This window comes from Theobroma cacao, chromosome 4 (assembly GCF_000208745.1).
Source record: "Theobroma cacao cultivar B97-61/B2 chromosome 4, Criollo_cocoa_genome_V2, whole genome shotgun sequence".
Lineage (NCBI taxonomy): Eukaryota > Viridiplantae > Streptophyta > Magnoliopsida > Malvales > Malvaceae > Theobroma > Theobroma cacao.
The window spans coordinates 1,596,061-1,622,464 of NC_030853.1; the positions used below are offsets into that span (position 1 = coordinate 1,596,061).

At 35.2% G+C, this 26,404-nt stretch overlaps 6 protein-coding genes across 8 annotated transcripts; 3 read left to right on the forward strand and 3 right to left on the reverse strand.

Moving 5' to 3' along the window:
• On the forward strand, positions 1,559 to 4,694 carry LOC18600911 (alpha-soluble NSF attachment protein 2). Its single transcript, XM_007031646.2, has 9 exons — positions 1,559 to 1,881; positions 2,397 to 2,446; positions 2,540 to 2,612; positions 2,830 to 2,909; positions 3,217 to 3,368; positions 3,550 to 3,709; positions 3,801 to 3,848; positions 4,124 to 4,204; positions 4,325 to 4,694. The coding sequence occupies exons 1-9, from the start codon at positions 1,737 to 1,739 to the stop codon at positions 4,403 to 4,405; spliced, it is 870 nt and encodes a 289-aa protein (XP_007031708.2). The 5' UTR covers positions 1,559 to 1,736; the 3' UTR covers positions 4,406 to 4,694.
• Positions 5,447 to 7,902, reverse strand: LOC18600912. Its single transcript, XM_007031647.2, has 9 exons — positions 7,671 to 7,902; positions 7,267 to 7,292; positions 6,923 to 7,007; positions 6,612 to 6,821; positions 6,391 to 6,513; positions 6,256 to 6,313; positions 6,091 to 6,164; positions 5,810 to 5,898; positions 5,447 to 5,726 (listed from the first exon to the last, which is right to left on the reverse strand). The coding sequence occupies exons 1-9, from the start codon at positions 7,773 to 7,775 to the stop codon at positions 5,657 to 5,659; spliced, it is 840 nt and encodes a 279-aa protein (XP_007031709.2). The 5' UTR covers positions 7,776 to 7,902; the 3' UTR covers positions 5,447 to 5,656.
• On the forward strand, positions 8,513 to 14,258 carry LOC18600913. Its single transcript, XM_007031648.2, has 8 exons — positions 8,513 to 9,040; positions 9,810 to 9,980; positions 10,231 to 10,474; positions 10,600 to 10,800; positions 11,074 to 11,546; positions 12,273 to 12,437; positions 12,597 to 12,840; positions 13,151 to 14,258. Exons 1-8 carry the CDS (start codon positions 8,742 to 8,744, stop codon positions 13,814 to 13,816), a joined length of 2,463 nt encoding a protein of 820 aa, XP_007031710.2. The 5' UTR covers positions 8,513 to 8,741; the 3' UTR covers positions 13,817 to 14,258.
• LOC18600914 (protein WVD2-like 7) lies at positions 14,973 to 18,630 on the forward strand. Of its 2 annotated transcripts, none has more exons than XM_007031650.2 (9): positions 14,973 to 15,462; positions 15,844 to 16,494; positions 16,581 to 16,943; positions 17,063 to 17,121; positions 17,222 to 17,296; positions 17,522 to 17,624; positions 17,757 to 17,819; positions 17,939 to 18,049; positions 18,212 to 18,630. In XM_007031650.2, exons 1-9 carry the CDS (start codon positions 15,394 to 15,396, stop codon positions 18,437 to 18,439), a joined length of 1,722 nt encoding a protein of 573 aa, XP_007031712.2. In that variant the 5' UTR covers positions 14,973 to 15,393; the 3' UTR covers positions 18,440 to 18,630. The 2 variants fall into 2 exon arrangements, with proteins under 2 accessions (XP_007031712.2, XP_007031713.2); XM_007031651.2 differs by having other exon boundaries at positions 17,549 to 17,624.
• On the reverse strand, positions 19,038 to 22,831 carry LOC18600915 (protein FAR1-RELATED SEQUENCE 7). 2 transcript variants are annotated; one of them, XM_007031655.2, is made up of 2 exons: positions 22,653 to 22,831; positions 19,038 to 21,761 (listed from the first exon to the last, which is right to left on the reverse strand). In XM_007031655.2, the coding sequence occupies exon 2, from the start codon at positions 21,749 to 21,751 to the stop codon at positions 19,298 to 19,300; it is 2,454 nt and encodes an 817-aa protein (XP_007031717.2). In that variant the 5' UTR covers positions 21,752 to 21,761; positions 22,653 to 22,831; the 3' UTR covers positions 19,038 to 19,297. The 2 variants fall into 2 exon arrangements, with proteins under 2 accessions (XP_007031717.2, XP_007031718.2); XM_007031656.2 differs by having other exon boundaries at positions 19,038 to 21,764; positions 22,653 to 22,823.
• Positions 24,535 to 25,550, reverse strand: LOC18600916. The gene has a single exon (XM_007031657.2). It carries the CDS (start codon positions 25,483 to 25,485, stop codon positions 24,850 to 24,852), a length of 636 nt encoding a protein of 211 aa, XP_007031719.2. The 5' UTR covers positions 25,486 to 25,550; the 3' UTR covers positions 24,535 to 24,849.

A 26,404-nucleotide genomic window follows, 5' to 3' on the forward strand; every position in this document is an offset into this window, starting at 1 on the left:
GGTGCACACCACACACCAACCCCAAGATATGTGCCAAAAATGTTTTAGTAAATTGTGAGAAAAGGAGTGGAAAATTTAGGTCACGGGAGGGGAGTGTTGATGGGGTTGTATGTATCGAACATGATACAATTTCAGTTTCATTAACATGGATCATATATAAAAGAAACCAAATCCCCTCACTGAAGGATACATATATGGAGCAAATCAGAAGATGCCGGGCAGGCCCTTTGTCCCTTGTTTCTTTCCTTCACATGAATAGCCATAGTGGGGGAGGATACAACCAAACCTCTGAATGGCACGGCCATGGCCATATCTGTGCGACTTTTCATTAGGAGTTTTCAACTGTTATTCATTACACCCGTACTTCTTTAAACCCCACAAACTAGGCGAGAGATACCACTTACCATTATTAGCCTTTCATCGGTTTTTCTTTTTCTTCTTTCTTTTTTTTTTTTTATTAAAAATTTATTTAATGGAGAATGAAGAGTTTTCAGCATTTGGAAAAGGAATTATTTTCTCTAAACTGGTAAGAAAATGGACTTTGTTTGTTATGTAGTCACTGTTGCTTAGCAAAAGAAAGGACTTTTGTTTGTTTTGTCTTGTCATTAAGGGATAGACCAAACTAATTAACTCTAATGCGGTCATTAAGTCTCGAGTCGGCTATAGACTTGATTCGACGTTCGTGTAATCTCACCTTCAATTAATGTAATTCTTAGCAAAGACATCTTAATTCTAGGATATAATGTTCATAATTACCACTCTTCTTAAGTTGATAAATCGAATTTATCATCCATCTTTGAATAAGGGCAATTATATATTCTAATGTAGTTTTTGAATTTGATACAAAAATAGTTAAAAGTTAAAATATCGTGTGAAATATTCTTTTATTTTCTCGTTTAATATTTTTTTACAATTAACTTTTGACTTTTTTTAATCAAACTAAAAATTAGGACATTAATAAAATTACACCGGATCAAGAATGAGTGATAAATTCGATTTCTCACCTAAAATAGAATGGTAAATTTTGACTTGATCCCTTTAATTTACTCTTATAATAATTTATATGTATGTGATCATGTATGTGTCGTTTATGTAACTTTCGTACATAATAATTGTATTCTATATATTTATTCATTATATTTTATTTATATAATTATATGTGTATGCGTGCACATGGACCTTGTACTTTGATTTTACTTTATTCATGTATGTAATTACTTGTATATATGTGTTTTACGTTTGCGCCATATGATCCGACAAATACGGAGTAGCTCGTGGATATCCGATGGAGTCGGGCTCAAATTTGTTGACCAAGCTAATGAATCCGGCCCAATTATTTAAAATTAAGACATGGTCTTAGGCCCATTTTAAAGCCCAACTAACCATTAATTTCTCTATAAGGCTTAAGGGACCCATGAAATTAGGCCTAAGAGGTGCTACCCTGGTCTATTAAAGAAGTCCAATTATTTTAAAGAATTGGTTCTGGGCCCATATCATAAGCCCAAACAGTCTAAAACAAATGACTTGCCTAACATTGAACCTGAAAACTCTTTTCTAGAGAAAATTTCAAAAAAATCAAAAGAAGAAAAATCAAAAGCTAAAAAAAAAAAAAGAAAAACAGAAAAAATAGGTCAATCTTGACTGATATCTTTTCTGTTTGATTCCTTAAATCTTAAGAGTCCGTGATTTTTAATTCATTTCTGATCGAACCAAAGGAAAAGAAAAAGGGGGGGAAAATGGGAGATCAATTAGCGAGAGGAGAAGATTTCGAGAAAAAGGCAGAGAAGAAGCTAAACAGCTGGGGATTGTTTGGCTCCAAATATGAGGACGCCGCCGATCTCTTTGATAAAGCTGCCAATTGCTTCAAGCTCGCCAAATCATGTACGCAAAAGCTTAATTCTTCAATTTTTTTATTATTATTGTTATTATTATTATTTTCTGTTTGTTTCTCGAGAAAATGCTGGATTAGAATTACAACATGGAAGTTTGGAGATCTTCTGTAATTGGCGATTGAGAAACCGCAATCTAAATGTTTTTGTAAAAGTTTTCTGTTTGTTTGTGGAGAAAATGATGGACAGAAAACAGTTGTCAGGAAATAAAATTTTCGAGATCTCGTGATTAATGTTGCTATCGATGTGACCGAAATCAGGATTTTTTACGCGATCAAGTTTTTTGTTTATATTCTTTTTCTTAATTTTTAATTTTTTTATTAATTATTATTATTTTAATTCAGTATTTTAGTTGTTTTAATTCAGTTAGAAAATGTGAAATTCAGAGGTTTTTCCATGATCAGATTATTGATTAATTACTTTATAATTCACTAGATATTTGAAATGTGTGATGGAAATTGATTTCTTGAAAAGCTGTAAGATTTAATCGCTTTGTTGTTTTTCCAGGGGACAAAGCTGGATCAACTTATGTAAAGTTGTCAAATTGTCACTTGAAAGTAAGTACTTCAGGAGTAATAGCTTTCGGTTCTTAATAACGTACTGTTATGTAAGATTTAATTGGACTCTTTTGTTTGTTATTATATCTGTAGTTAGAAAGCAAACATGAAGCTGCTCAAGCTTATGTTGATGCTGCTCATTGCTATAAGAAAACAGCTACAAAGGGTAAGTGTGGAGTGCATAGTTTCACTTCATAAGAATCGTTTGGGGTAGTTTTCTTACCCCCTGCCTTTTGTGGGATAAATGTACAATTTACCGTATGGCCAGAAAGTATTTATTTTCTACTTCCCTCTCGAAGTAGGTTGAAGCATTGGGCATATCCATTTACTTGATCTTACCTCTGATTAGGATCTAACTTGAATAACTGTTTGTTCCTATACAGAGGCTATATCTTGTTTGCAGCAGGCAGTACATATGTTTTGTGATATTGGAAGGCTCAGCATGGCTGCAAGATATTATAAGGTATTATTCATACATCAATATGCAAATCTTTAAAGAAAAAAAAAAGAGAGAGTTGATCATTTACTAAAATTGCTTATGCAGCGTCAATTTAAGCTGTAGTTTTACTTTTTTGTTTGATTGATTGGGTAATGTTTCTTATATTTCCTCGATCTTCATTACTAATGTTGCCAGTAGTGTTATATGTTAAGCCTTCTAGGTTGTTGTGTTTTTGTTACTACTGTTTCCTCATATCCACCACCCTGCTGTAAGGTCTTTGTATGATAATGCTGCAGTTATTCAAACACATGGGTGCCTCTTTTACGTGCAGGAAATTGCTGAATTATATGAGTCTGAGCAGAACATTGAGCAGGCCATTGATTACTACGAAAAGGCAGCTGATTTCTTCCAAAATGAAGAAGTATCTACTTCTGCCAATCAGTGCAAGCAGAAAGTTGCACAATTTGCTGCTCAGATAGAACAGTAAGCATGCTAACTTCTTGTAGACATTGTTCTTGCAATGTCTAAGTGCTGTCTACTACTATGGATGGATTGTAATCATTATTGGTGTATTATTTTGCTAACACCTTTGCATAAACACTCAACCCCCCCAGTATAAAATTTGGGAAAATTATTGATAGCTCTGCTTTTGATATTTTTCCAGATACCAGAAAGCCATTGAGATCTATGAAGAGATAGCACGTCAGTCACTTACCAATAACTTGCTGAAGTATGGAGTTAAAGGACATCTTCTTAATGCTGGCATCTGTCAACTCTGTAAAGGTGATGTTGTTGCAATCACCAATGCATTAGAGCGATATCAGGTTGAATTTTGGCTCCTTTGGCATCGTAGCACCTTAACTTTTTACCTTAGTTTGGTTATATTGAACTTGTATCTGCATTTGCTTTCTACAGGAACTGGATCCAACTTTTTCTGGAACAAGAGAGTGTAAATTATTAGCTGTAAGTTATCATAAGTAAACATTTTATTTCATTTTTATGATTTATTTTTCTATCATTAAAGGGTTAATAGGATTATGTTTATCAGTGGTGGCATGTTCGCCATTTGTTTTATTTTTCCCTCTTTTTGTCCTTCATGTGGATGATATATCCAGTTACCGTCTTATCAAAAACTTGCTAACTATATAATTAATTTACTTTAAATGGTAGTAATTTTGAGAATCCGGTTCGAACTCTTTGTAATACAGATGTTAATGAGGTTATGCTTTATGTGACAGGACATTGCTTCTGCCATTGATGAGGAAGATGTCACGAAGTTTACAGATGTTGTCAAGGAATTTGATAGCATGACCCCATTGGTATGTCAATCTCCATTACAAATGCTGGTTGGATGGTCTAGAACCCATTGGATTCTGGTTCTGTCCCCTGAAATTACGATTCTAATGTGCTTGCGGCTGTTTCCACAAAATGCTGTGCAGGATTCTTGGAAGACAACCCTTCTACTTCGGGTGAAGGAAAAGCTGAAGGCTAAGGAACTGGAGGAAGATGATCTTACCTAAAAAGAAGCTTCATGTGACAACTACTGTCTTGTGTTTCTGGTCTTTTAATGGTGACTATTGCTTTGTATTATGGGTCTGTCCTGTTATACTCATGTACTCCCTTACAACAATTGGTTTACGAGAGATGTTACTACTTTGTTTGGCTTTTAATTTCAGAAACTATGCTGGTGATTGGGTGAAGACGAGTTTGTAATTGGAATACACTGCTGTGTTTTGCTTTTATGGACACCTCCAATAGTTATTATTCATTGTGAAATAAGAGAGCTGGGTGATCCCTGGATTTTGGAAATGCCGTCTCATTTCCTTGTAACAATCGATGAAAGAGTTCATTCCTTGATCAAAATTATCTTAAGGGGTTACAGCTATCTACAGCTTTCTTTGTACAAGGGTAGATAATCTGACGAACAAATGTGTAATCCAGTGACACCCTCTGTTCAGAACATAAACCACTCTTAAAACCAACCTTGAATTTGTTTCAAGCTGAGAGGTGAAAGTATAGGGATGTCAATGGTTAGTTTGGAGGTCAGCTATGAGGATGTCGAATCGGGTATTTTTAATTATTCAATCCAATTAAGTAAATATCTTACGATATTTTATCATCGTAAAGAGTATAAGATGTGGTTGGATATGCCAGGATCAAAGAGACGAAGGAATGCATTGAAGATCATGCTTCTGGTTAAGGCAGAGAAGCTAGAAGGTTCCTGAAAAGAGGCAAGAAAATGTCATGGAAATGTAGTTGAACAGGAAGAGTGGCAAGCTAAGAGCTAGGGAAAGTACAGAAGCAGAACTGCATTAACAACTAACATTGTTTGAAAGGTTAAAGGCAATCATAGCTTACAGTACGATACAAATTCGATCTGCAAGATCGTGGATCTCCTTTCTGAATGTGCAGCTTTAATTTCAAGTTACAGCCTATAAACTCTTTCACTCAAGGAGTTGGTAGAAGAGAAGAGGAAGGAACTTGGTTCATATTACATGCCACCCAAATATACAGAAACAGTAACAAATGTAGGTTATGCAGCGTGTTCAAATAGGACTTAATAAAACTAAACAACCAGAGACTTTTTATCACACAACCGGACCTCAGCATGAATTTCTATCCAGATTGAGATTAAAGAAAATATCATGTTAAAATACAATATAAAAATTTCAGCCGCAATGGTAAGATACATAGCTCTCTCTCTCTCTCTCTCAGAAAGCACAAACAGCTACACCCCTCATCATGATTGATGATATACAAACCTAATATATCTAAACTGGTTTTTTCTTTCGTCCACTTAGTGAGATGCGTTTTAGCTCTTGCGAGCCCCTTTTTATTCCCCTGCAACATAAATACCCCACATTGTAATGGCTTCTGAAGCTCAATAAGATGATGACAGTGAAAAAAGTGTTCAAAAGACTTACCTTTGGTACAAGTAAACAAAAATGTAGAAAAGCGGCAGCAGCATCAAAGTCAAAATGGATATAGAAATGTAAAGAATATTTGTACGCTTCTGCACATATGAAACAGGATGATATGCACTTAATCAATGACACATATAACCAGGATAGTCATATAAACTTTTCCTATAAAAGTATATATGAGAAGAGCTGAGCTTATGGTTGATTGTTCATTCACATAAGTGTGCATGTGCATGAATTAGGAATAAAAAGTTAAAACAATTTAGGATAACAGCGAATTCTACCTTGGACCCTTTAGAGAAAGGCTTTGGACCTCCGGTGCACGTGTGGGCATCACAGAATTGTCGTAAGAAGAATTCTATGGATTTAGCAACATCAGAAAGCAATACACAGGTTGGAAAATGTGTAAACATAGAAAACAATAGCACTTGTTGTGGGAAGATAAATACCATGAAGACGGCCTGACAGAGGACCATTGCTGACTGGAAAACAACTATCAGCAAGACTCTGCACAGAAGTTTCAAAATAATGACACAAAGAACATTAAAATATATAATTTGCCTAAGAAATCTTTCAGAGGCCACCTCACACAGATGTTTATTCCTTTCAGATGCTGCAGGATTGCACTTAGTCTTACGGGGTGCGGAATCCATGACAAGGTCACAATGCAATGCACCACACAGGTCAGCTAGACACCTGCTCTGACTCTGGATTCAGCAAAAGCATGCCATAATTCAGATGGTCAGTTTGATTAAAATATAAATTAGGCTCTGGATGCTAATCTATCCAATTATAGCTCACATACCACATTCAGCAAATCGAAATGCCTGTTGTCAAAATGCTTATCCAGATACTTCTCTTCATAGAAATTCTTATTACAGTAGCCACATTGCCATTCATTTATATCTACATGGAGCTTGTGCTGCTCCTGATCTCTGTACAAATCATTGTCAGGGTGAAGCCTACATCCACTTGAAATTTTGTATCGCTCTTTCTCCACAAAGGGCATCAGATACTACAAACAAACATTAAAGATTACTAGTTTCAGTGACCTATGCGAAGCAAAATATTCAGATGATAGTATCTTATAACTTTGACACACCACCCATTCAATACCTCCTCAATTATTTTCCATGCTGCCCTACTCCTTTCTCTTGAACAATGTACAACATGAGCATTCCCCTGCTTTTGCTTAAAGGTTCTAAAAATCAAATTCACAATTTCACAAGCATATGCACATCAGTTATGCATATAAAGGGAAAGAAAGAAGAAACATTATAACAATATCTCTTAAAAATCACTAAACAGCGCTAAGTTTCAGTGTAGTAAATCCAGCCATGTAATATAGAGCATGAAGAAATGCCACATTCTTCAGTTCATCTTAGGGGTTAAGTCTGTCATGATTGAAAAAATAAAAGGAACAAAGGACAAGTAACCAAGATCAAAGCACATAACATTACCTTGCAGCTGCAGATTCTTTGTGACCCTGGGCAAACAACAAACTCAAAGAGTTCAAATTGAGTGAGAAATGATGACAAGAATAACAAACAAAATGAAAGTATAGCTATAGAAAAACGCCATAAAATGGCTAGGCAACAAGAAATCAAATGATAAAGAGTAACAATGCAGTCCAAAACACAAAACTTTTTAGTACAAACAAATATTAAAGACACAAATTTGAGATTTTCCAAATCAAGAAATCCCTCAAAAATTTACTCTTTAGTTGAATTCACCAATCAGTGAGTTAAACATACAATTTCCGTCATTTACATCAAATTAATCATCATTTTCGATCCGGGTTTTCTTTGAAAGCAATAAATTTGATTAACTAAAGAAGAAACATTACGAGGAAAAGCTATGATACCTGGTTTTCTTGAAGAGGGGAAGCAGAGGAAAAAACTGATGGGATTTGAAGACAGATTGATAAGCATAGAAACAAGAAAATGAACCGTTTTGACCACTTTCCCATTTTTCAAATTTCAGTTTGGAATCTCTGCATTGGATGAAGATTCCTTATTTTGCTTTCGACATCAGGCAAAACTTGAAGGAAAACCAAAAAAATGAAAAAAGGCAGCATCTTGGGTGTGGAAGGAGGTGTTTTCTCGGGGAAGTAGAAAATCCGCCACATCTACCCGCCACCTCTACCCAATTGGAAGGTGCCACGCTAAGGTCACCATCTCCTTTGACTTGCTTGCACAAAAATTACCTTTCTTAATTTTTTCACTAGATTTTTACCTAAATTAATAAATCATTGAGTCAATGGAATAAATGCTGTAGTCAAAAGTTGGTATTGTTACTCATGATTAAGTTCAATTTTTTTTTTTCATTTTTTTGGTACAACTAATTAAGAATAAAAAGAAAGAAGAGATTTAAAATTGGGTTTTGATTTTAATTTTCAGATTTGGGTTTTAACTTTAAATTAAGGGCAATTTGTTTTTCAAGTTCTCTTACTAAAAGAAAAGAAAAACCAGAGTGAAATCAGACAAATATTGTAAAAGAGAGAGAGAAGACAACCTCCTGATCAGTAAAATTGCCACTAGTTAGTTTCTACTTGGTACTTTGTCGTGTGACATTGATTTCTTTCATGAACGACAACAACTTCCTGTCGTTTAATGTTACTTTTTAACTTTCCCGTGAGCGAGGCCGCTACTATTTTTGTTAAGAGAGAGGGGGAAATGTTAAATCCAGATTTGCCATTTCTTTTCAATAGATTAAACATTAAAGAATCTTTCCATTTTTAAAATTAAATAACATAATCCCACAAAACTATCTAAATTTTTAATAGCATTTCTTTGCCACCATCTTCTGTTCATAGAGCTACTATAAAATGTAGAAGTTTTCCACGTTTTGACTTCTTGCAACTTGTTCACTCTCATGAAATTCAGATCTTTTAGAAACTACCCATTTCCAATCAGGCCTTGAAATTCAACTTCCAATGGCCAAATTCTTAGCTTTCATGATGCTGCTGAGTTTCTGGGGTAGCTTCATTTCGGGTCAAAACCCGGGTCTTGAGGCTCCATATAGGATCCACACTCTGTTCTCTGTGGAATGCCAGAACTACTTTGATTGGCAAACGGTTGGATTCATGCACAGCTTCAAGAAGGCCCAGCAACCAGGGCCAGTGACCCGGTTATTGAGCTGTACGGAGGAGGAGAAGAAGAAATATAGAGGGATGGATTTGGCTCCTACTCTCGAAGTTCCCTCTATGAGTAGACATCCAAAAACTGGTGACTGGTAAAGTTTCTGCCTTTTTTTCATCTGTTCTTTTTTAACTCTTTTTTGGATTTGAAGTTCTTCTCTCTTTGGTTAATTTTGGATTTTGATTACCTGGTTGTTTTTTATGTAAATTGTTGATGATGGAGTTTTTTGTCTAATATCAATGTGTTTGATCTAAAACTATCATAATTCAAATGAAGTATACTTTCTTGAACTTTTAACTCTCGTTTTTGGTTAAAGTTCTGTTCTTGGATTCATCAAGTTTGTCAATTGTTTTGTAATTGTTGTTATCAACTCAAATAAATTAGTCAGAAAGGTTTTATTTTGTTTGGGTTTGGCCAAATGAATATACTTCTCTTGCTTTCAACATTTTGATGCATCAAGATTAGAGGTTTTCTCTTTGCTCTCAACGGTTGGAAGTTTACTTGTTATTCTTTAGTTAATTTTTGCTTTTCTTTTCTTATTTCAAATTAAAACAACTTATTGCCTTATGATAGAATGTTCGAAAATTTCGTTTTCCCATGTTTAAAGGTTCAAGAATGATGGGCATCTTCCATTTTCATGCTTACTGCCCATTCCTTCAGGCATATAGCCTTCTGACGTTTCCTTTCTGATTAAATTTTCTCATTGTACAGTAATAGAGTGCATTATAGCTTCCATCGTGTTTTTGTTTTTCGCATGATTTATTTCAAAGAAGCTTTTACTCTATTTTCAGTACAACTCTTTGAGATCATAGGAGTTTGGAAGAACTTCTTGGTGGAGTAACAGAAATTTTTTGATTCTGCAGGTACCCTGCAATTAACAAACCTGCTGGAATTGTCCACTGGCTAAAACATAGTAAAGATGCACAGAATGTTGACTGGGTTGTGATTTTGGATGCTGACATGATCCTCCGAGGTCCAATTATACCTTGGGAACTTGGGGCAGAGAAAGGCTGGCCTGTTTCTGCTTATTATGGGTACTAACCTTTCATTATATATTCAAATTATGCCATTACTGAGACTGAGGATTCTACTTGGGACACTGCTTCAACATTCAGTATTTGGGAACATTTTTTTGGTTTAGTAATATCATATGCCAAAAAGTAGATACTGAAAAGAAAAATATTTTTTGTGCGTTTTGTTGCTAGCTGTAGTTGCATTTTGCCGATTTTCTGTGTTCATTTTCAATTTTCTCATTTAGATATTCATAAAAATTTGGTACTACAGGTACTTGGTAGGATGCGATAACATTCTGGCTAAATTGCACACAAAGCACCCAGAACTTTGTGACAAGGTTGGTGGGCTTTTAGCCATGCACATAGAAGATCTTCGAGTTCTGGCACCTTTGTGGCTTTCCAAGACTGAAGAAGTACGAGAAGATAGGGCTCACTGGGCAACAAATATAACTGGTGACATCTATGGGAAAGGCTGGATTAGTGAGATGTATGGTTACTCATTTGGTGCAGCAGAAGTATGTTATATTGTTTATATTATGCTAGCATAAAAAGAATAGAAAACTTTTTTGTCCTTCATCCCTGCTGTGCGTGATATTTTTATATTCATCTTCTTGTTTTGGTCATGTTCTTTGATTTTCAGGCTGGACTTAGGCACAAGATTAATGATGACTTGATGATCTACCCAGGCTATACTCCACGTCCAGGTGTTGAGCCTATTCTTCTTCATTATGGCTTGCCAATTAGAGTGGGAAACTGGTCTTTCAGTAAATTAGATCACCATGAGGATAGTATTGTTTATGACTGCGGGCGACTCTTTCCTGAACCTCCTTATCCTAGAGAAGTAAGTTAACTTCTAAATTTGGAGGAATGAATCATTAATTCTGGTAGAAAATTTGTCTGCAGTAAGATGCCTGCTTAAGTGCTTATTTATTTTCCATGTAATGCATTTTTCTCTTACTACCAAAGAAAATTGAGGCATGCTATTTGTTTTATTAATGAACTAAACATCATGTTTATAACCTAATTGTACATATCAACTGTTGTATTCCTAATAACAAATTGCATGTAAGACTCCTGTTATAGTGGAAACTTAGTATATCCTTTCCCTATGCAGGTGAAATCAATGGAATCTGATCCAAATAAAAGGCGTGGCCTATTTTTGAGTATAGAGTGTATCAATACTATGAATGAGGGTCTTCTTATACATCATGCCAGACATGGATGCCTGAAGCCAAAGTGGTCAAAATATCTAAGCTTTTTGAAAAGCAAAACTTTCGCGGAACTAACTCAGCCAAAGCTTCTTACTCCTAGTAGGGTACAAACTGAGGTGGCCGAGGAGGAGAAAGGAATTGATGAACCCATAAGACCATATCCAAAAATTCACACCCTATTTTCTACAGAATGTACTCCTTATTTTGATTGGCAGACTGTAGGACTCATGCACAGTTTCCGCCTCAGTGGCCAGCCTGGAAATATCACACGTCTCCTCAGCTGTACAGATGATGACTTAAAGCAATACAAAGGCCATGATCTGGCACCCACCCATTATGTACCTTCGATGAGCCGCCATCCACTAACAGGCGACTGGTAATTCTACATCTATTATTATTTTCTTTCACTCCAGATAGTAGAATCCTTAGTTGCTAGAACTAATTATCTCTTCATGTACTGTGATTACTGGTGTTTGCTCTGCTATAGTATTATTGGTTAACAACAGGCTGTTTATTGGCATTTGTAGCTTTACTTTTGGCAGTAGGAATAATCTTCTTTAGGTTGCCTCTTGCAAAATTGTTCTTATTTGATAATTCTCCTAGCTCAAGTTCTACTGGGAACTAGTATTGTGTCTTATTAATTTGGAAATGACCTTCCTCTTGATTATAGGATTATGTATTCTGTTAAGCTTTGAGATCCTGTGTGAAGGATATGGAGTTTATATGTCATTTTCCATATTTTGAGGACCAACCTGCTTTTAAGTTGGTACACTGGAATATCCCATTCTTAATGCCTGTTTCCTTTTACATATTCCCTGTAATTGGTTGACTACAACCTGGTGAGGTGGTTGAACACTCTAACAGCTAAGGGCAAGTGTACTGGTTCTATCTTGAGAGTGACAACCTAATGCAGAAATGGGTACTGGTTTATGTTTTTTGAATATGGCATATTAGTTAGGTAATATAAAGTTTAATTTTGTGAACCGTAAACAACCCTAGACCCTCTAAAATCAAGCAAGAGATTAGGAAAATGTTTAGATGACCAACCTTCATGAAGTAGAAGGCATAGAATAAACTCTTGTTGTTGCTTGGTCCATGTCAGGTATCCGGCAATTAACAAGCCAGCTGCTGTTGTTCATTGGCTCAATCATGTAAACACTGATGCAGAGTACATAGTTATTCTTGATGCTGACATGATCTTGAGAGGACCAATTACACCATGGGAGTTCAAAGCGGCACGTGGCCGACCAGTTTCAACCCCTTATGAGTAAGATGAGGAGAACAAGGATTAATGTCTTTACTCAAATTCTTTATAGAGTACTCTTTGTGCATGCATCTTATTCCCCACCCCCCATACTCTTTCTCCACCTTCTCTATTTCCGATGTGTTTCTACTTGCTTACTTATTTTATGGCTATGCATGATAGATACCTTATTGGCTGTGACAATGAGCTTGCAAAACTTCATACTCGCCATCCTGAGGCTTGCGACAAAGTTGGAGGTGTTATTATCATGCATATTGATGATCTCCGGGAATTTGCACTGCTATGGTTGCTTAAAACGGAGGAGGTCCGAGCAGACAAAGCTCATTATGCAACAAACATCACTGGAGATATATATGAATCTGGGTGGATCAGTGAAATGTACGGTTATTCATTTGGTGCGGCGGAGGTATTTTCTTTTAGTCAAGTTCTTAGAAAATAGATTGTAATTTATGTCTTATAATATCCTGGTCACGAGATTATGGAGTAAAGACAATAGTATGCTTTGAGGAATTGCTTTGATGTTTGAGTTTATTATTAATGGTATTTTGACTATAACAAATTCCTGTATAGAAACACTCTATTTATTGCTCCGGATAGTCTTAAATAGTAATTATTTTCATAATTATTGTTCAATGATGTCTGATCCAGTGAATATTTTTTAGAAGTTGCAACAGATTAAATAATGTCTGTTATGTTCCTCTCCTCTTATCATGCAGTTGAAGTTACGGCACCATATAAGCAGCAAGATATTACTATACCCTGGATATGTTCCTGAACCTGGTGTCAAGTACAGAGTTTTCCACTATGGTTTGGAATTTAAAGTTGGGAATTGGAGCTTTGATAAGGCGAACTGGAGAGATACTGATGTGGTGAATAGATGTTGGGCTACATTTCCAGACCCACCTGATCCTTCGACAGTTGAACAAACTTATGAGAACTTACGTCAGCGAGACCTGCTTAGCATTGAATGTGCAAAAACACTGAATGAAGCATTGCTTTTGCATCACAAGAGAAGAAACTGCCCTGACCCTACTGCCTTATCCACTCCAGACTTGGATACAACAAAGGATATCACAAATTCAAGGAAATTTGGTACGTTTGCTGGGAATGATGATATAAAAAGCAATCCAGTTCCCAGAAATCACTCGCAGGAATCATCTCTACCTAGAGTCAGAGATGGACTCTTTAGTACTTTAAGGTTCTGGATCATTCTATTATGGGTGTTTTCTGGCTTGGGTTTTATGTTAGTCATGTTAGTGGTGTTTTCTGGTTATAAAGGTAAGGGATCATCAAAAGGTAAAAGTAACAAAAACAGGAGAAGATCTTATACAGGGTTCTTAAATATGAACGAGCGCAGTCGCAAGTCTGAGGTATCTTTGTAACATCGAGTTGCTTGTAGAGAAGACAAATACTTATTTTATAGAGGCTGAAGCAAGCCTGAGCATAATAAAGAGATCTGAGACAAACATGGTGAAGTGAATCTCAATAACACAGTTGGAGTTTAGAAGACCTTTCTTATTGCAGTAGGAAAATACAATGTTTCAGTGGTTCTTCTAACTGGAAAGTCGGATCATAGATTGACATTGTAATTCTTGTTTACATATACTTTGGTTTCAAAGCTCCTACCAAGAAGACCACCTTGGCATGCTATTTTGGTCAAAATTTGGTTCCGGAATTGTATTATATTACCCTTTGATTTTATTTTGAGCTTCCAAGCTTTTGCATATTGAAATGGTATGACCATTGTTTTCAGATGTTGTACAAAACAAGAAATGGAAAGCTTAGGAAGCAAAACAAATATTCTCCATGATCTTTGCTTACTTATAGCCATTTTTCCTGCTGGTTCAAGATGTTCACTTCAATAATTCTCTCTTTAAAACTGATTGATATTTCAATCATCATCTTCTCAGTTGCTTCAAAGTTTTACTTCGGTAATCCTGTTGGACCAGAGTCCCTTCGGGCAAACAGGCCTTACCTTAACATATGGGCTTTTATATGGCCCTTTTGGGTATATTTAACATATTTATATGATTCCATTGTTTTCTTTAATTATTACTAGAAACAGGAAGAAAAACATTGATCCAAATACTACAACAATGGTAGATGAACCCCATTTTCCAATGAAATGGATGCTTAGAGTAATTTACTATTAGTTACTTGTATTTTATTCTTACCACCTTCCTGATAGCTAGAGTATATCTACTCCTTGGTGTACAAAGATCTAGAATACTTATATGAAGTGCAAGAATGATGACATTCAGGTTCAAGTCTCGTGGGGATTTAGATTGGTAGATGAAAGTAAAACTTGCAAGAATTCCCAACAATCCAATCCCAAAAGCTTGACATGCCCAACCCAACATAGGTTTTGTTACTTAACACTGATGTTGCAACTACTGGTTGTTCAACATGGAACATCCATGAAATCTAACCACCCCCACTTTTTGGCTAAGCTGTTATAGTTTGGGTGGAAATAATGCCAAAACCTGCCCCTCTAATGGTCCAAAATTAGATCCTGGAAAAGCATGGCTGTCTCTTTGCTTCAAAAATCAACCACAGAAAATGAACTTCATATCCAAGACCAAGTAGGGTTTGTCCAAATTCAAAACTGCCCAATTATCTGGGCTCTTTAAACTTTCAAAATCAAACCATATGGACGTTAAAGGGATTTTTCATTTATTTCAACAAATGGGTCCCAAAATGAAGCTGGAAAAAGGGTTGCAGCTCTTCTAAACATGGGAGTTGGCCCCACTTTAGACAATAATAAAAGATTGCTCTGCACCTCTATCTCCTACATGGCCTACTTTATTCCAGCTTGTGCTTTTTCATTTTGAATTTCAAATTTAAATTGGGTTTTTTTTCTTGCTTTCTAGTTTAGAGAAAGAGCACATGGAATATTACACACAGATAGAATAATTGCTAAAGGTTTGGATCATTTGGGGTTTGCAACATTTGCAAAGACATGGGAGAATCAGCTTGTCTCATGCAACCATTTTCTTATACTGCTGGGATTCCAAATGAAGCCAAGGAGGTCAGTTCATGCATATGCATTTAGAAATCTTAGTACTCATGTCTTTGTCTTTCATGAAAGTCTATAATAGATTTGGATGCTAATAATTCATTGGAACCACTAAAGGTTCTTCCTGTATTGGTCCTACTCCTACTTCCATAATAATTCAAACCCACCAAAGTTGTGTTGAAATTGTACACCAGAGCTTCAAATTTTGGATGATATTTGACAAGTTAATTTTCATAGTTTTGTTAAGTTTCCTTCTTTCTGGTTACTTGAGTTGTAACTTGTTTCCATTTTGAAAATGGCTATAATTCTGAGACAGTGGCTGAGTTAGGACTTTGAGTTTGAAATTTGTACCATGAGAAACTACAGAAAGTTAGAAACTTTTTCTGGTTACAGGGGAACCCAGTTCACGGTCTTGGACAGTCAATATCTTTTGGTCGATTTATGTCTGAGTCCTTGGCTTGGGAGAAATGGTCAACATTTTCTCATAACAAATATGTGGAAGAGGCTGAGAGATACTCTAGGCCTGGATCAGTTGCACAGAAGAAAGCTTTCTTTGAAGCTCATTACAAGTCACTTGCGGCTAGGAAAGCAGCAGCCTTGCTTGAGCAAGCTAATGCAGCAGCAAACAGTGCTAAAGAAAGTGAAGTTGAAGGTGGGGTTCATGATATTACAACCCAAGGTTCAGAAATGACGAACTCAAACTCCCAAATACCAGACCTTGACCAAGAAGTCAAGGCACCAAGCACAAAAGCTGGTTCTATTCATGATGGTAAAGAGAATAATTCAGATTTTGTCAAGTTTGAAAGCGGCAAGGTGGAAGGAGATGATTCAGTCGCTGAACACCATGTTCTTTTGGAAAATTGTATGAAGAATGAATCTATCGAAAGGAAAGCGAGTGTTGATAAGGTTGTAATTAGAGATGTGGAGCTTAGAGAAACAACCCAAGTGGAGAAGTGTGTGAAAGTTGACCAGCCAAGACAGCTTAGGGAGATTATAGAATCGGAGCTCAGTGAAGGAACCCAGATGGAGAAACCTCTACTTAAGGTAACAAGTTAATCTTTAGCCCATGATTTTACTTTGATTTCAAATTTCAATGTCCTTGTGTTTACATTGTTGTTACTGTGATGCAGAGTTTCAATACCAGTCAAGATGAATTTGAGGTGACAAGCAAGAAGAAACCAACACATTCTTCCTCCAAGGTGTCAGCTTATGCTAGAACATCCAAAGTGCCATCTTCACCTGCTAAATTCACAGCTCCCACTCGTCCCAACAAGGGAAATAATCTCACTCCAATGGCCAAGAAGTCTGCTATGGACATTTCAGATAGAAAGAGATCAACTCCAAAACCAAGCCACAAGTCTATCAATTTCACCCCTGCCACAGAATTCAGTAAAATAACTTCCACAATTATCCAGAAGATCGATGGTTCAAGAATTGCTTCAAATTCTAAAGCATCTAAAGAATGTGCAACACCTTTAAGGACTCCAAACACGGTGCCCTTTTCCTCTGCCACTTTACCATTGTGTTCCACTACTCCATTTTCCTAATTGATCTTCCAACTTAGCAGTTCTTGTCATGGATGCTAAATTAAATTTTCATTCATATACTGCAGGCTTCTACGAGTGGAAGACCAAAACAACCCTCAGCTACCCCTTGGTCCGAAAACAGAAGGTATCTAATGCTCATATAAGAAAATATGTTAGTTATTCAAACTAGAAAACTTTTGGAACATTCAACCTCACACATCCTTTGTCATATGTATGCGTTACAGTGCTAGAACACCCTTTAACTCCTCAGCCAGTGTGAGCAAAACAGCTCGCGGGAAATGGAACTTTCTTCCTACAGAGTAAGAAACTTCCTTTTCTGAAACTACTGTAAATTGTTGTGAAACATAGGTTATCATGATTTTCTGGATAACTTAAAAGAACTAAAGCATCCTAGTCAATTTAACTAACTAGGAAACCTTGAAAGCTAGTAATCAAACACTAATGTACAGTCCTATGTATTCATTGTGGTGGCATGTGCCACTCAAAAGGGACTTGAAGTCCTGATTTTTGTCTTTTCATGCCAGTTGTTCAAAGTTTTTGAGTGCCTGCAGAAACAAATCGCAGTCCCCTGGTATATTTGCATCTTTCAGTTTGAGGACTGAAGAGAGAGCTGCAAGAAGAAAACAGGTAAGGCTCCACATTACCACCTGCTTTATATTTACTATGTTATATGATGTACTTCAAGGGACCATATTAATTTTGGATCTGAGATGAATATATACATTCACTCACTTCACAATTGTCTCTATCTTTTTTCAGAGGCTTGAAGAGAAATTCAATGTTAGTCAGGAACAAAAAGTGCAGCAGCAAACAACACTCAAGGTTGCTTCTTAATCCTGAGCATCCTTTTATGTTTTGTAGGATCAAATCATACCTATTCATACTCTATGGAGCATATCTGAGCTAAGTAGGTTACTATTATCCTCTTTATACATTTGCAGGAAAAAGCAGAAACAGAACTCAAGAAACTACGTCAAAGCTTTTGCTTCAAGGCTAGACCATTGCCAGATTTTTATAAAGAAAGAAGAACACCAAAAGATCAAATGCAAAAGGTATACAAGCAAGTTCTCTTAAGTTGTTGAAAAATGATTCTATAATGACCTCTTAGTAATTTAAAAACCATCAATGATAACTTCAAGTTAGAAACAATAATTCTACGTTATTATTACATAACTAAGTTCTTCCTATTTTCTTGCTCCTCTTCCTCTTCACAGGTTCCATTGACACAACCAGAATCACCTGCCCTGGGAAGAAAATCCACTCCCAGCAAGGCAGGCACTGCCCAAAGCAAAAACTCTCTTCCTCATCAGAAGTCTTTGATTAAGAACACTTGCTTCAAGCAGGTCCCAGAAAAGAAAAATCAAGTTTCAGTTCGTTCTCTCACTACACGAGTTCCAGCGCCTGCTCATGGGAATACAACTCCAAATATCCAGCATACTTAAGATTACAACATAGTAAAATTTTGAATGTCAGTTGTATGAAGTCCAAATTACTTTTCAATACAAATGCTGGATGCCTAGAATTGGATGAAAAGGAGGCTGTACCCAAAAGGAAATTTCCTTAGGAATGGAAATTTTCCCAACAGAAAAATTTATTTCCAAAAATCTTAGCAACTTCATGTTCATATGCAGCATTTCTTTCTGTAATTAGTAGCACTATTTAATAAAATACTGTAAAAAAAATCTTGTTGTGCCTTGAAACAAGTTATGGTGCACCGTGACACTTGGGGAAGGGTAAGGGCTTGAAAGAAAGAAACCTACCTTGAAAGAAATTATGCATACCCATACTTGCATAGAGATATTCAAGAATTTGCAAAAGTTTTAGGGCATTCAAAAACCTGAAACAGGTTTTGGAATATGGAGTTTGTATCAAGTGAAAGGGAATTCATCTGATCGATCTCATGGAAATTAAGTATGCCAGGATTATTCAGCAAAAACCAAACATTACCCTTGCTAGGCTAAGCTGTTGCCAAACAGCACAAAACAAACTCAGTATTGAAAACCAGCTAAATTATCACTCATGGCATGATACCATATGAGAGAAAAAGAGTTAAATCAAATCAGAATATCATATTTTTATTTTTCTCTGATAATACAAATCAGAGAAGGTATTAACAAGGATTTTAAAAGTATAAACGCAAAATTCGTCAACAGACTGCTCTTTCATTACATGAAAAATTTTACAAAGAAAATTGAAATTGCTCATCATCATCTGATACAGCAGCCAGAGAGAACTGAAACTTTTTCCAACCGCTATTTATAGTCCTCCCATGTAGCACAAGCAAAAAAGAACCTCCAAGATTACACTCTTGCATCTCTTGTCCACCTCTTTAAGATGTATTGGCTCGGAAGCAACCTGATATTCCTGTAATCTAGCACTTTTAATGCATGACTACATAACACTCCCATGAACTCGTATTTCATACAACTGCAGAAAACTGTATTATCAGCCAAGTTATAACTTATTGCATACTCTCTTGGCTGTCCATATATGCTTCCTTTATACTCAAATGCTGTTTCACTCTCGATGCACTGATTAATAACAATATTCAGACACATTTCGTATTCTTGTTGAAACAATTCAAATATCCTTGGTGTGTAGGCATCTCTTGCATGCTTCAAGAGAATCACATCCCCCATTAGTCTTGGCATATTTTGGCTCATATCATAATTAGCTTCTAACTCTTTGTAGTGCCAATCATTCACCACTTTCCCAAGATGCTTGAAAAATGAAAGCACATCAGACTCAGGCTTTAAGTATTTCTTTAGATTAACTATAAAACTTTCATGCAGTTGCACGGAGTTTATGTCAGCACAAAAGATGTGCCTTTTGTATGCTATGGCCCATTGCTCTCTGGTTTCAAAAATCTTGTTCAACCAGTCATTCTCCCAAAGACCATGTACATCCAGCATAATGTTCCATGCAGCAATGAAGTCTTCTTCCTCCTCGTGATTGAAAAAGCAGCTGCTTAAGTCATTCACAAAAGATGGTCCTACAAATTTGTCACCGAGTTGTTTGAGTGCACTTTGGTAAACATGCCAAACACACATTCGTTGATGTATTTCTGGAAATATCGAATTAACTGCTTCAGACACAACAGCATCTTCATCAGTGAGAATTGTCTTTGGATTCTTGCCAGACATTGCCTCTAAAAACTTCTGGAATAGCCACTTGAAAGAATCAACAGTATCATCATATAATAGTGCAGCACCAAAGATCACCATTTGCTTATGATGGTTCACCCCAAGGAAGGGTGAAAACAGACGACAGTCTTTGTTTAGCATGTAGGTTGTATCAAAGCAAAGTACATCACCAAAGTCACTATAGTCCATGATCATCTTTGCATCAGCCCAAAATATATTAGCTATTTGATTTTCAGCATCAAGTTGTATGGCATAGAAAAAAGATGGATTTTTAATTTTCCTACTTTGAAAATATTGCTGTATCCTTTCCGCTTCTCCTTCTCTCATATCTCTAGTACGTTTGGAAGATAATTTACTTCTGTGATCGATTGGATCATATCCATGATCAACACAATCTCCGATTGAGTTACATGGTACTTCATATGCTGATTTAGCTTGTATCTTATAGCTCTCCAATGCATTGCCTTCAACAATTCGGGCTACAGCCAACCGCTTTTGTGATCGTAACATCCGAACCCGACATGCTGCAACAAGCTCATGATTGTGTTTTTCCTCAAAATGAGTGACACGGTATTTACCATCAGGTTGACGAGAAATGACCAGTTGTGCCAAACATCCAATTCTTGTTTCTTTTCGAGGTCTCTTTACATTCAAATCCCTTTTATCCTTCTGCCGAAAACCTTCTCTAAAACAAGTAAACCGCCTGGATGCCACAGCACCATCTATCTTACTCCTATTCACATAATCTTTTCGAACACTGAAACCAACTCGTCCTGCATATGTATTGTAAAATTCATATGCGTGATCTTCTGATTTGAACCCCATTCCAAGCTTTGGTACCCCATCCATCCCAGAACTACTAGCTAAGTCAGCTTCAACCGCTTGAGCAAAGGTTAATCTCTTCTGTGATGGTAATAGATGAGCTGTTGATGGGTTTACAAACTCATGGTTGTGTTTTGTTTCGAAATGACTTACACGAAACTTTCCATTAGGTTGCCGTGCAATCGTCATATGAGCCAAGCAACCAGTTCTCATCTCTTGCTGGGGCTTCCTTACATTCACAGTATGCTTGCCAGGCCTATAACCTTGTCTGTAACAAGTGTACCTTCTGGATACAATGGCACCATTTACTCGACTTTTATTCACAAAATCTTTCCTAATACTAAAGCCTTCCAACACAGCATATCTACTATAACACTTGTGTGCATGCTCTTCTGATTCAAACTCCATTCCAACTGCTGGAACCACAAATATATCATCTTCATCTTTTACAGAAACTCTGGCTTCTAACACATCAACAGATAGAGCATTTGGACTCTGAGAATTCTGCTCACCGTCAACATCGATCTCACACTTGTTCACTATGGGAACTTGTGCAGTCTGGCATTCATCCGCATTAATTTCCACCTCACTCTTGTCAACAGAAGAAGCATTTGGGCTTTGACTATCGCTCTCACTTTCAGTAACTTCCTGACTCTTTTCCACAGAGCAAGCTTCCAAGCTTTGACACTCTTGACACACATCAACATCCACCTGGTTTGATTCTTGAAGCTCATTTTCAATGTCCAAATTCTGTCCTTGAGTTAAAATGTCAGGGTCACTACTATCCATTCACCTTCACCTGCTAAGGGGGATAGGAAAGAGTGGGAAGAACATGCAGCAGCAAACGGATATGAAAAAGTCTAGCATCAAAAAACAAATTCTACAAAAACCAGGTTTTTTTAATGATTAAATTAAAACAAATTTACACATGTTCAAGATAGAATTCAACAGATTTTAATTTCTATTAAAGGCTCCCAACAAGTAAGTTGAATTAATTAACATACAATAACCCTCATCAATGAAGATATCAAAAGCTACAGTTCAACATACTACCTTGAAGAAAGAAACACAATTCTATAACAATGGAGACAAGCTAGCACCTACATATATATAGATGCATACATATATCTTCTACATACACAATTCTATAACATACTATCTTCAAGAAATACAATTGATAACAACGGAAACCAGCTAGTTGCATGCATAAATACATACATACAAAGACGCGAACATATGCCACACACAAATACATACATACATACAAACATAGAGTCACACATGCATGCATGCATACATATATAAATACATAATGATACGAAAAAATGAAGCATATGTCATTTTATCTACATATCCAATTTAAAGCACATTGAACTTGCTTTAAAACGAGTTTATAAAACCAATAAAAAGGAAAGAAAAGAACCCAGAAACATGAGCAAATTGTAAATGCAAAATTACTCAAAGTTCTCAGCAAGATGCCACAAATCCCAGAAATGAAAAGAAAAAACAGATCCAAATATTAAAATTACTCAATTAAATTCAAAAATCTCCAACAAAAACCTAAACTTTATCATCAAATGTTACTTGAGTTCTGAAAACCAAGAGAGAAAAGAAGAAAAATTGGATTATTCTAATTCAGAAAAATCCCAACTTTAATATCAAGGAGAGAGGCAGGGGAAGGGGAAATTACAGTGAAGATAAGGTGCAAAACAGAGTGACACGCCGGCGGGAGATCAACGGTTGGGATTTCCCGATAGTTAGGAGAAATGGCGGGAGAGATTATGAGGTTAAAAAGGAGAGCTTTGCAACAGAAAGAGAGAGAAGAATTGGAAGAATTGTAGAGATTTAGGTTTTGTTTTTTTTTTTTCGCGGGGGGGCCAAATCTTCCGAGCTGTTCGGTTACTGGAATAATAGTACGCTAAAGGAAAGTAAACACTGCACCGAAATGAAGGAGAAAATGGTTCCACGTGGCAGCTTTAGTTACGTGGATTCCTTTGATTGATTAATGGAATTGTGCTTAACCTCGTACATAATGTTCAAACAAATTTCTAAATTATTTAAAATTTTTTAAATAATTTTTTTTTTTATTATGTTTTAATTAAGTCTTTGTGTTTTTATTTTAATTCAAATAAGTTTTTATAATAAATAATTGACTAAATATTATCATTAGTCAAAATGTCCCTTATCATTTTATATCCACATGGCATGAATATGATGTTGATGTGGAAAGTAAAAAATGTCAAATAATCATATTATCATGTCAAATTAATATGTCACGTCATCATCAATTATAATAATTTAATATATCGTATCATTATCAATTATAATATATTAACATATCACATTAACGTCACGTAATATAAAATATGACAAATAACATTTTAATTAAATTAATTGTTAATCACAAAAGCTTATTTGATTTAAAATAAAAATATAAGAGCTTATTTGAATTAAAATAAAAATATAAAGACTGTGATTGAACCCAATAAAAGTATAAATACTTATTTGAATTTTGTTAAATAGTTTAACGGTTTTTTTTTAATATTATGTCTAAAAAGTATTAAAAATAATAATATAAAATTTATCAAAAAATAATAATGGAAATAATCTAAACATTTATGCTTCTTTAAGGAATTATGGTTTGATTTTTCTTTTTGGAAAGAATTTAAATCACCTTTTGTAACTTTAAAAAGATAAAATAATTTGGTTTCAATTTTATTAGTGAGATTACACTAAGTTTCATCTTAACTTTCATCTAATTTTCACCTTAATAAGAAATTTCTTTGTGAGATCTATAATTCAATTTTAACTCCACTCTTATTTGAAATATTCAATAATTTTGATTGCTTCTTCCGCCCCTAAATATTTGTCTCTTTTTTACTTTTACAAAAACTAAAATAAAACTTTCATTTGATGTATTTTATATTAAATTTTTTTAAAAATTACTATATAAATATTAAGTAAAAAAATATGAGAAATAATTTTGTCATATAAAAAAATAAGAGTATTAGGTACTTAAATAAAAAAAAAGATTTTATTTTAAAAGCATAATATTTTCAAAAGTCATTAAAATATTTTAAAATTTTTAAATACACTCTTATTTTTTTATTATATTCAATTAAGTTTTTATATTACCTTTCAAAAAAAATTAAATATTTTTATTTTTATTTTAAACCAAATAGACTCTCATAACTAACATTTGAGTAATTGTTGTTAGTCAAAACATTACTATCTTTTTATGTCACATAGTGCTTATGTAACACGTTGAGATATCACAATGAAAGGTATTTATGTGACATGATCACATGACCGTATAGATATAAATTGACAAGTGGCGTCTTGATTGATGACAATTAGTCAACTATTTATTATAAAAATCTATTTGATCGAAAATAAAAATATAAATATTTGATTAAACGTGATAGAAAAATAAAAATTTATTTAATTTTTTAAAAATATTATGTTTAAAACTCAAACAATAAAATAAAGTCCGAAAGAGGGAAAGATCGAAAGCGTAGTTTATTTTCTTGATAAAATTGAAATTTATAGTTAAAACAAGAAAAAGGAATGGGTCTATTAAGGTACGGGTTGCAATAGATAGAAGAAATTCTAACTCGCACGCACCAACAAACTTTATCAAATGAAACTTTTGTTCCTTTTTTCTATTATTCTTCCAAATCCATGCGCTATGAATCAACAACTAAAGTGATAAGGCTTAAATGAACTTGAACATTCACATGGTTGTGAACACAAGGAAGCCATTGACAATAAATTATGGCCCCCAAGTTACAACCTTACACAAATATTAAAACCCATAATATATTTGACATTTTGGGTACAACATAATTAATTAAAAATAATGAAATTTGTGAAATTGATCGTCAAATTTATTCGACCAAACACCAACCTTCCTCTTTCAAATCTTGATCCAAAACAAACTTCACTTCATCATCGACATAAACACCTTCATTTTTTTCATCATCATCAACAATATTTTCTTCGATCTCGCCTTCTTTTTCTATTTCTTCGAAACCATCGTTAGCTAGATCACATCTATTATTAACATCATCATCATTGTCATTATCATAGTCATAGTCATGATCACTACCATCTATGTAATCATCATTACCTTCATAATCTTCATAGTCATTGGCCAAATGGTCCAAAATCCTTGTAGCAGAAAACCCTGATAAGTTCAAACCAGGCCGCCCATCAACAACCCTCCAAGTGATCAACCTATAGTTTGTGACCATATCATCACTGGACCTTAACTTATGACTACCCTTGGTCTTGTCCTTGGACTTACAAGCCGGGTGCATGTGACACCCTAGGCACCGTGGCCTACCGCACCGTCCGGTAAACTTGGAATGGTTAGTAGGCTTCACGGCCACCTTGGTGAACAATCCGGCAGTCGGGGGAGAATCGAAACGTTGAACGAACCTGAGTTCTGGTCTCGGATTCCATGGAGCTGGGAGGATCCGGTAGGTCCTAACCATACCATGTTGGCGACCTTCCCTCTTCATTTTTGGCAAGAAAGTGAATGTGGGCTAAAGGAATGATAATTGATGATGAGGATAAGATAAGGAAGCATTTGTTTTGTGACCCATTTTATATGCTTTGATTAGAGGGAGAAGCTTGGGAAGCAAGGAGTTTGATTGGTCATAGTACGTGTAGACCAAGCATAGCAATAATGTTGAGTGACAGCTAATATCAGATTAAACAAATTGAAGCAATTGGCCAACAAGGAACTTTCTCCCAACTAATAACTAGACTTGGTTACATTCTTTGATTAAGATTGATAGTGGAGAAGGACCAGATTCAAGAATTGAGGGCCAATAAGGATTATTTTTGGTGACAAATTGTTGCTTAGAATTTGATTGAATAACAATAACAAATTTAAAATAAAAAACCCTTTCCTATCAATGATATTGAATATAATCATTATATTATTTTATATTTTGATCAATATCAATATTAATGATTATCCAAGTAAAACATCATTGATGGTCCCTTTTCTCTCTTCTTTTAAGCATAAAAAACAAAAGAAGATAATTTCCCAATTTTTAAATCTTTTTATAAAATTATTATGTTTATGTGTGTGTGTATGTATGTATTATTTCACTCGTATGATTATTTTGATATTTTTTAAATTGAAAGAAAATGGATTTGAACTCTATTCTTTAAATAAGGGATCATACACTAACCAATAAGTTAAATGCTCGAATGTAATTTGTCCCATTAATGAAAAAGAAAATCTCAATTTCTTGCCAACCATGAAGAATTACTTGTTCGGAAAGTAGATTAAGTGCAAGCAAACATGAAGATATTTTTTATGGTAATAATAAAACAAATTATATATTATTTCTAATTATAAACATTTGAATGTTTTAAAGTAGAATGTTGAAGCTTCAAGCAATAGCAATTTTGCACAAATTCTCTGCC

Excerpts from the sequence above, each read along its gene's own strand:
- LOC18600911 (XM_007031646.2), top strand. The coding sequence starts at position 1,737 with ATGGGAGATCAATTAGCGAGAGGAGAAGATTTCGAGAAAAAGGCAGAG. Across the intron at positions 2,613-2,829 it reads TAAGAAAACAGCTACAAAGG|AGGCTATATCTTGTTTGCAG; the intron begins GTAAGTGTGGAG and ends GTTCCTATACAG. Across the intron at positions 2,910-3,216 it reads TGGCTGCAAGATATTATAAG|GAAATTGCTGAATTATATGA; the intron begins GTATTATTCATA and ends TTTTACGTGCAG.
- LOC18600912 (XM_007031647.2), bottom strand. The coding sequence starts at position 7,775 with ATGGGAAAGTGGTCAAAACGGTTCATTTTCTTGTTTCTATGCTTATCA. Across the intron at positions 6,514-6,611 it reads ATTTCGATTTGCTGAATGTG|AGTCAGAGCAGGTGTCTAGC; the intron begins GTATGTGAGCTA and ends TGCTGAATCCAG. Across the intron at positions 5,727-5,809 it reads TTTGTTTACTTGTACCAAAG|GGGAATAAAAAGGGGCTCGC; the intron begins GTAAGTCTTTTG and ends TTTATGTTGCAG.
- LOC18600913 (XM_007031648.2), top strand. The coding sequence starts at position 8,742 with ATGGCCAAATTCTTAGCTTTCATGATGCTGCTGAGTTTCTGGGGTAGC. Across the intron at positions 9,981-10,230 it reads CCTGTTTCTGCTTATTATGG|GTACTTGGTAGGATGCGATA; the intron begins GTACTAACCTTT and ends TTGGTACTACAG. Across the intron at positions 12,841-13,150 it reads ATTCATTTGGTGCGGCGGAG|TTGAAGTTACGGCACCATAT; the intron begins GTATTTTCTTTT and ends CTTATCATGCAG.
- LOC18600914 (XM_007031650.2), top strand. The coding sequence starts at position 15,394 with ATGGGAGAATCAGCTTGTCTCATGCAACCATTTTCTTATACTGCTGGG. Across the intron at positions 15,463-15,843 it reads TTCCAAATGAAGCCAAGGAG|GGGAACCCAGTTCACGGTCT; the intron begins GTCAGTTCATGC and ends TTCTGGTTACAG. Across the intron at positions 18,050-18,211 it reads CAAAAGATCAAATGCAAAAG|GTTCCATTGACACAACCAGA; the intron begins GTATACAAGCAA and ends TCCTCTTCACAG.
- LOC18600915 (XM_007031655.2), bottom strand. The coding sequence starts at position 21,751 with ATGGATAGTAGTGACCCTGACATTTTAACTCAAGGACAGAATTTGGAC.
- LOC18600916 (XM_007031657.2), bottom strand. The coding sequence starts at position 25,485 with ATGAAGAGGGAAGGTCGCCAACATGGTATGGTTAGGACCTACCGGATC.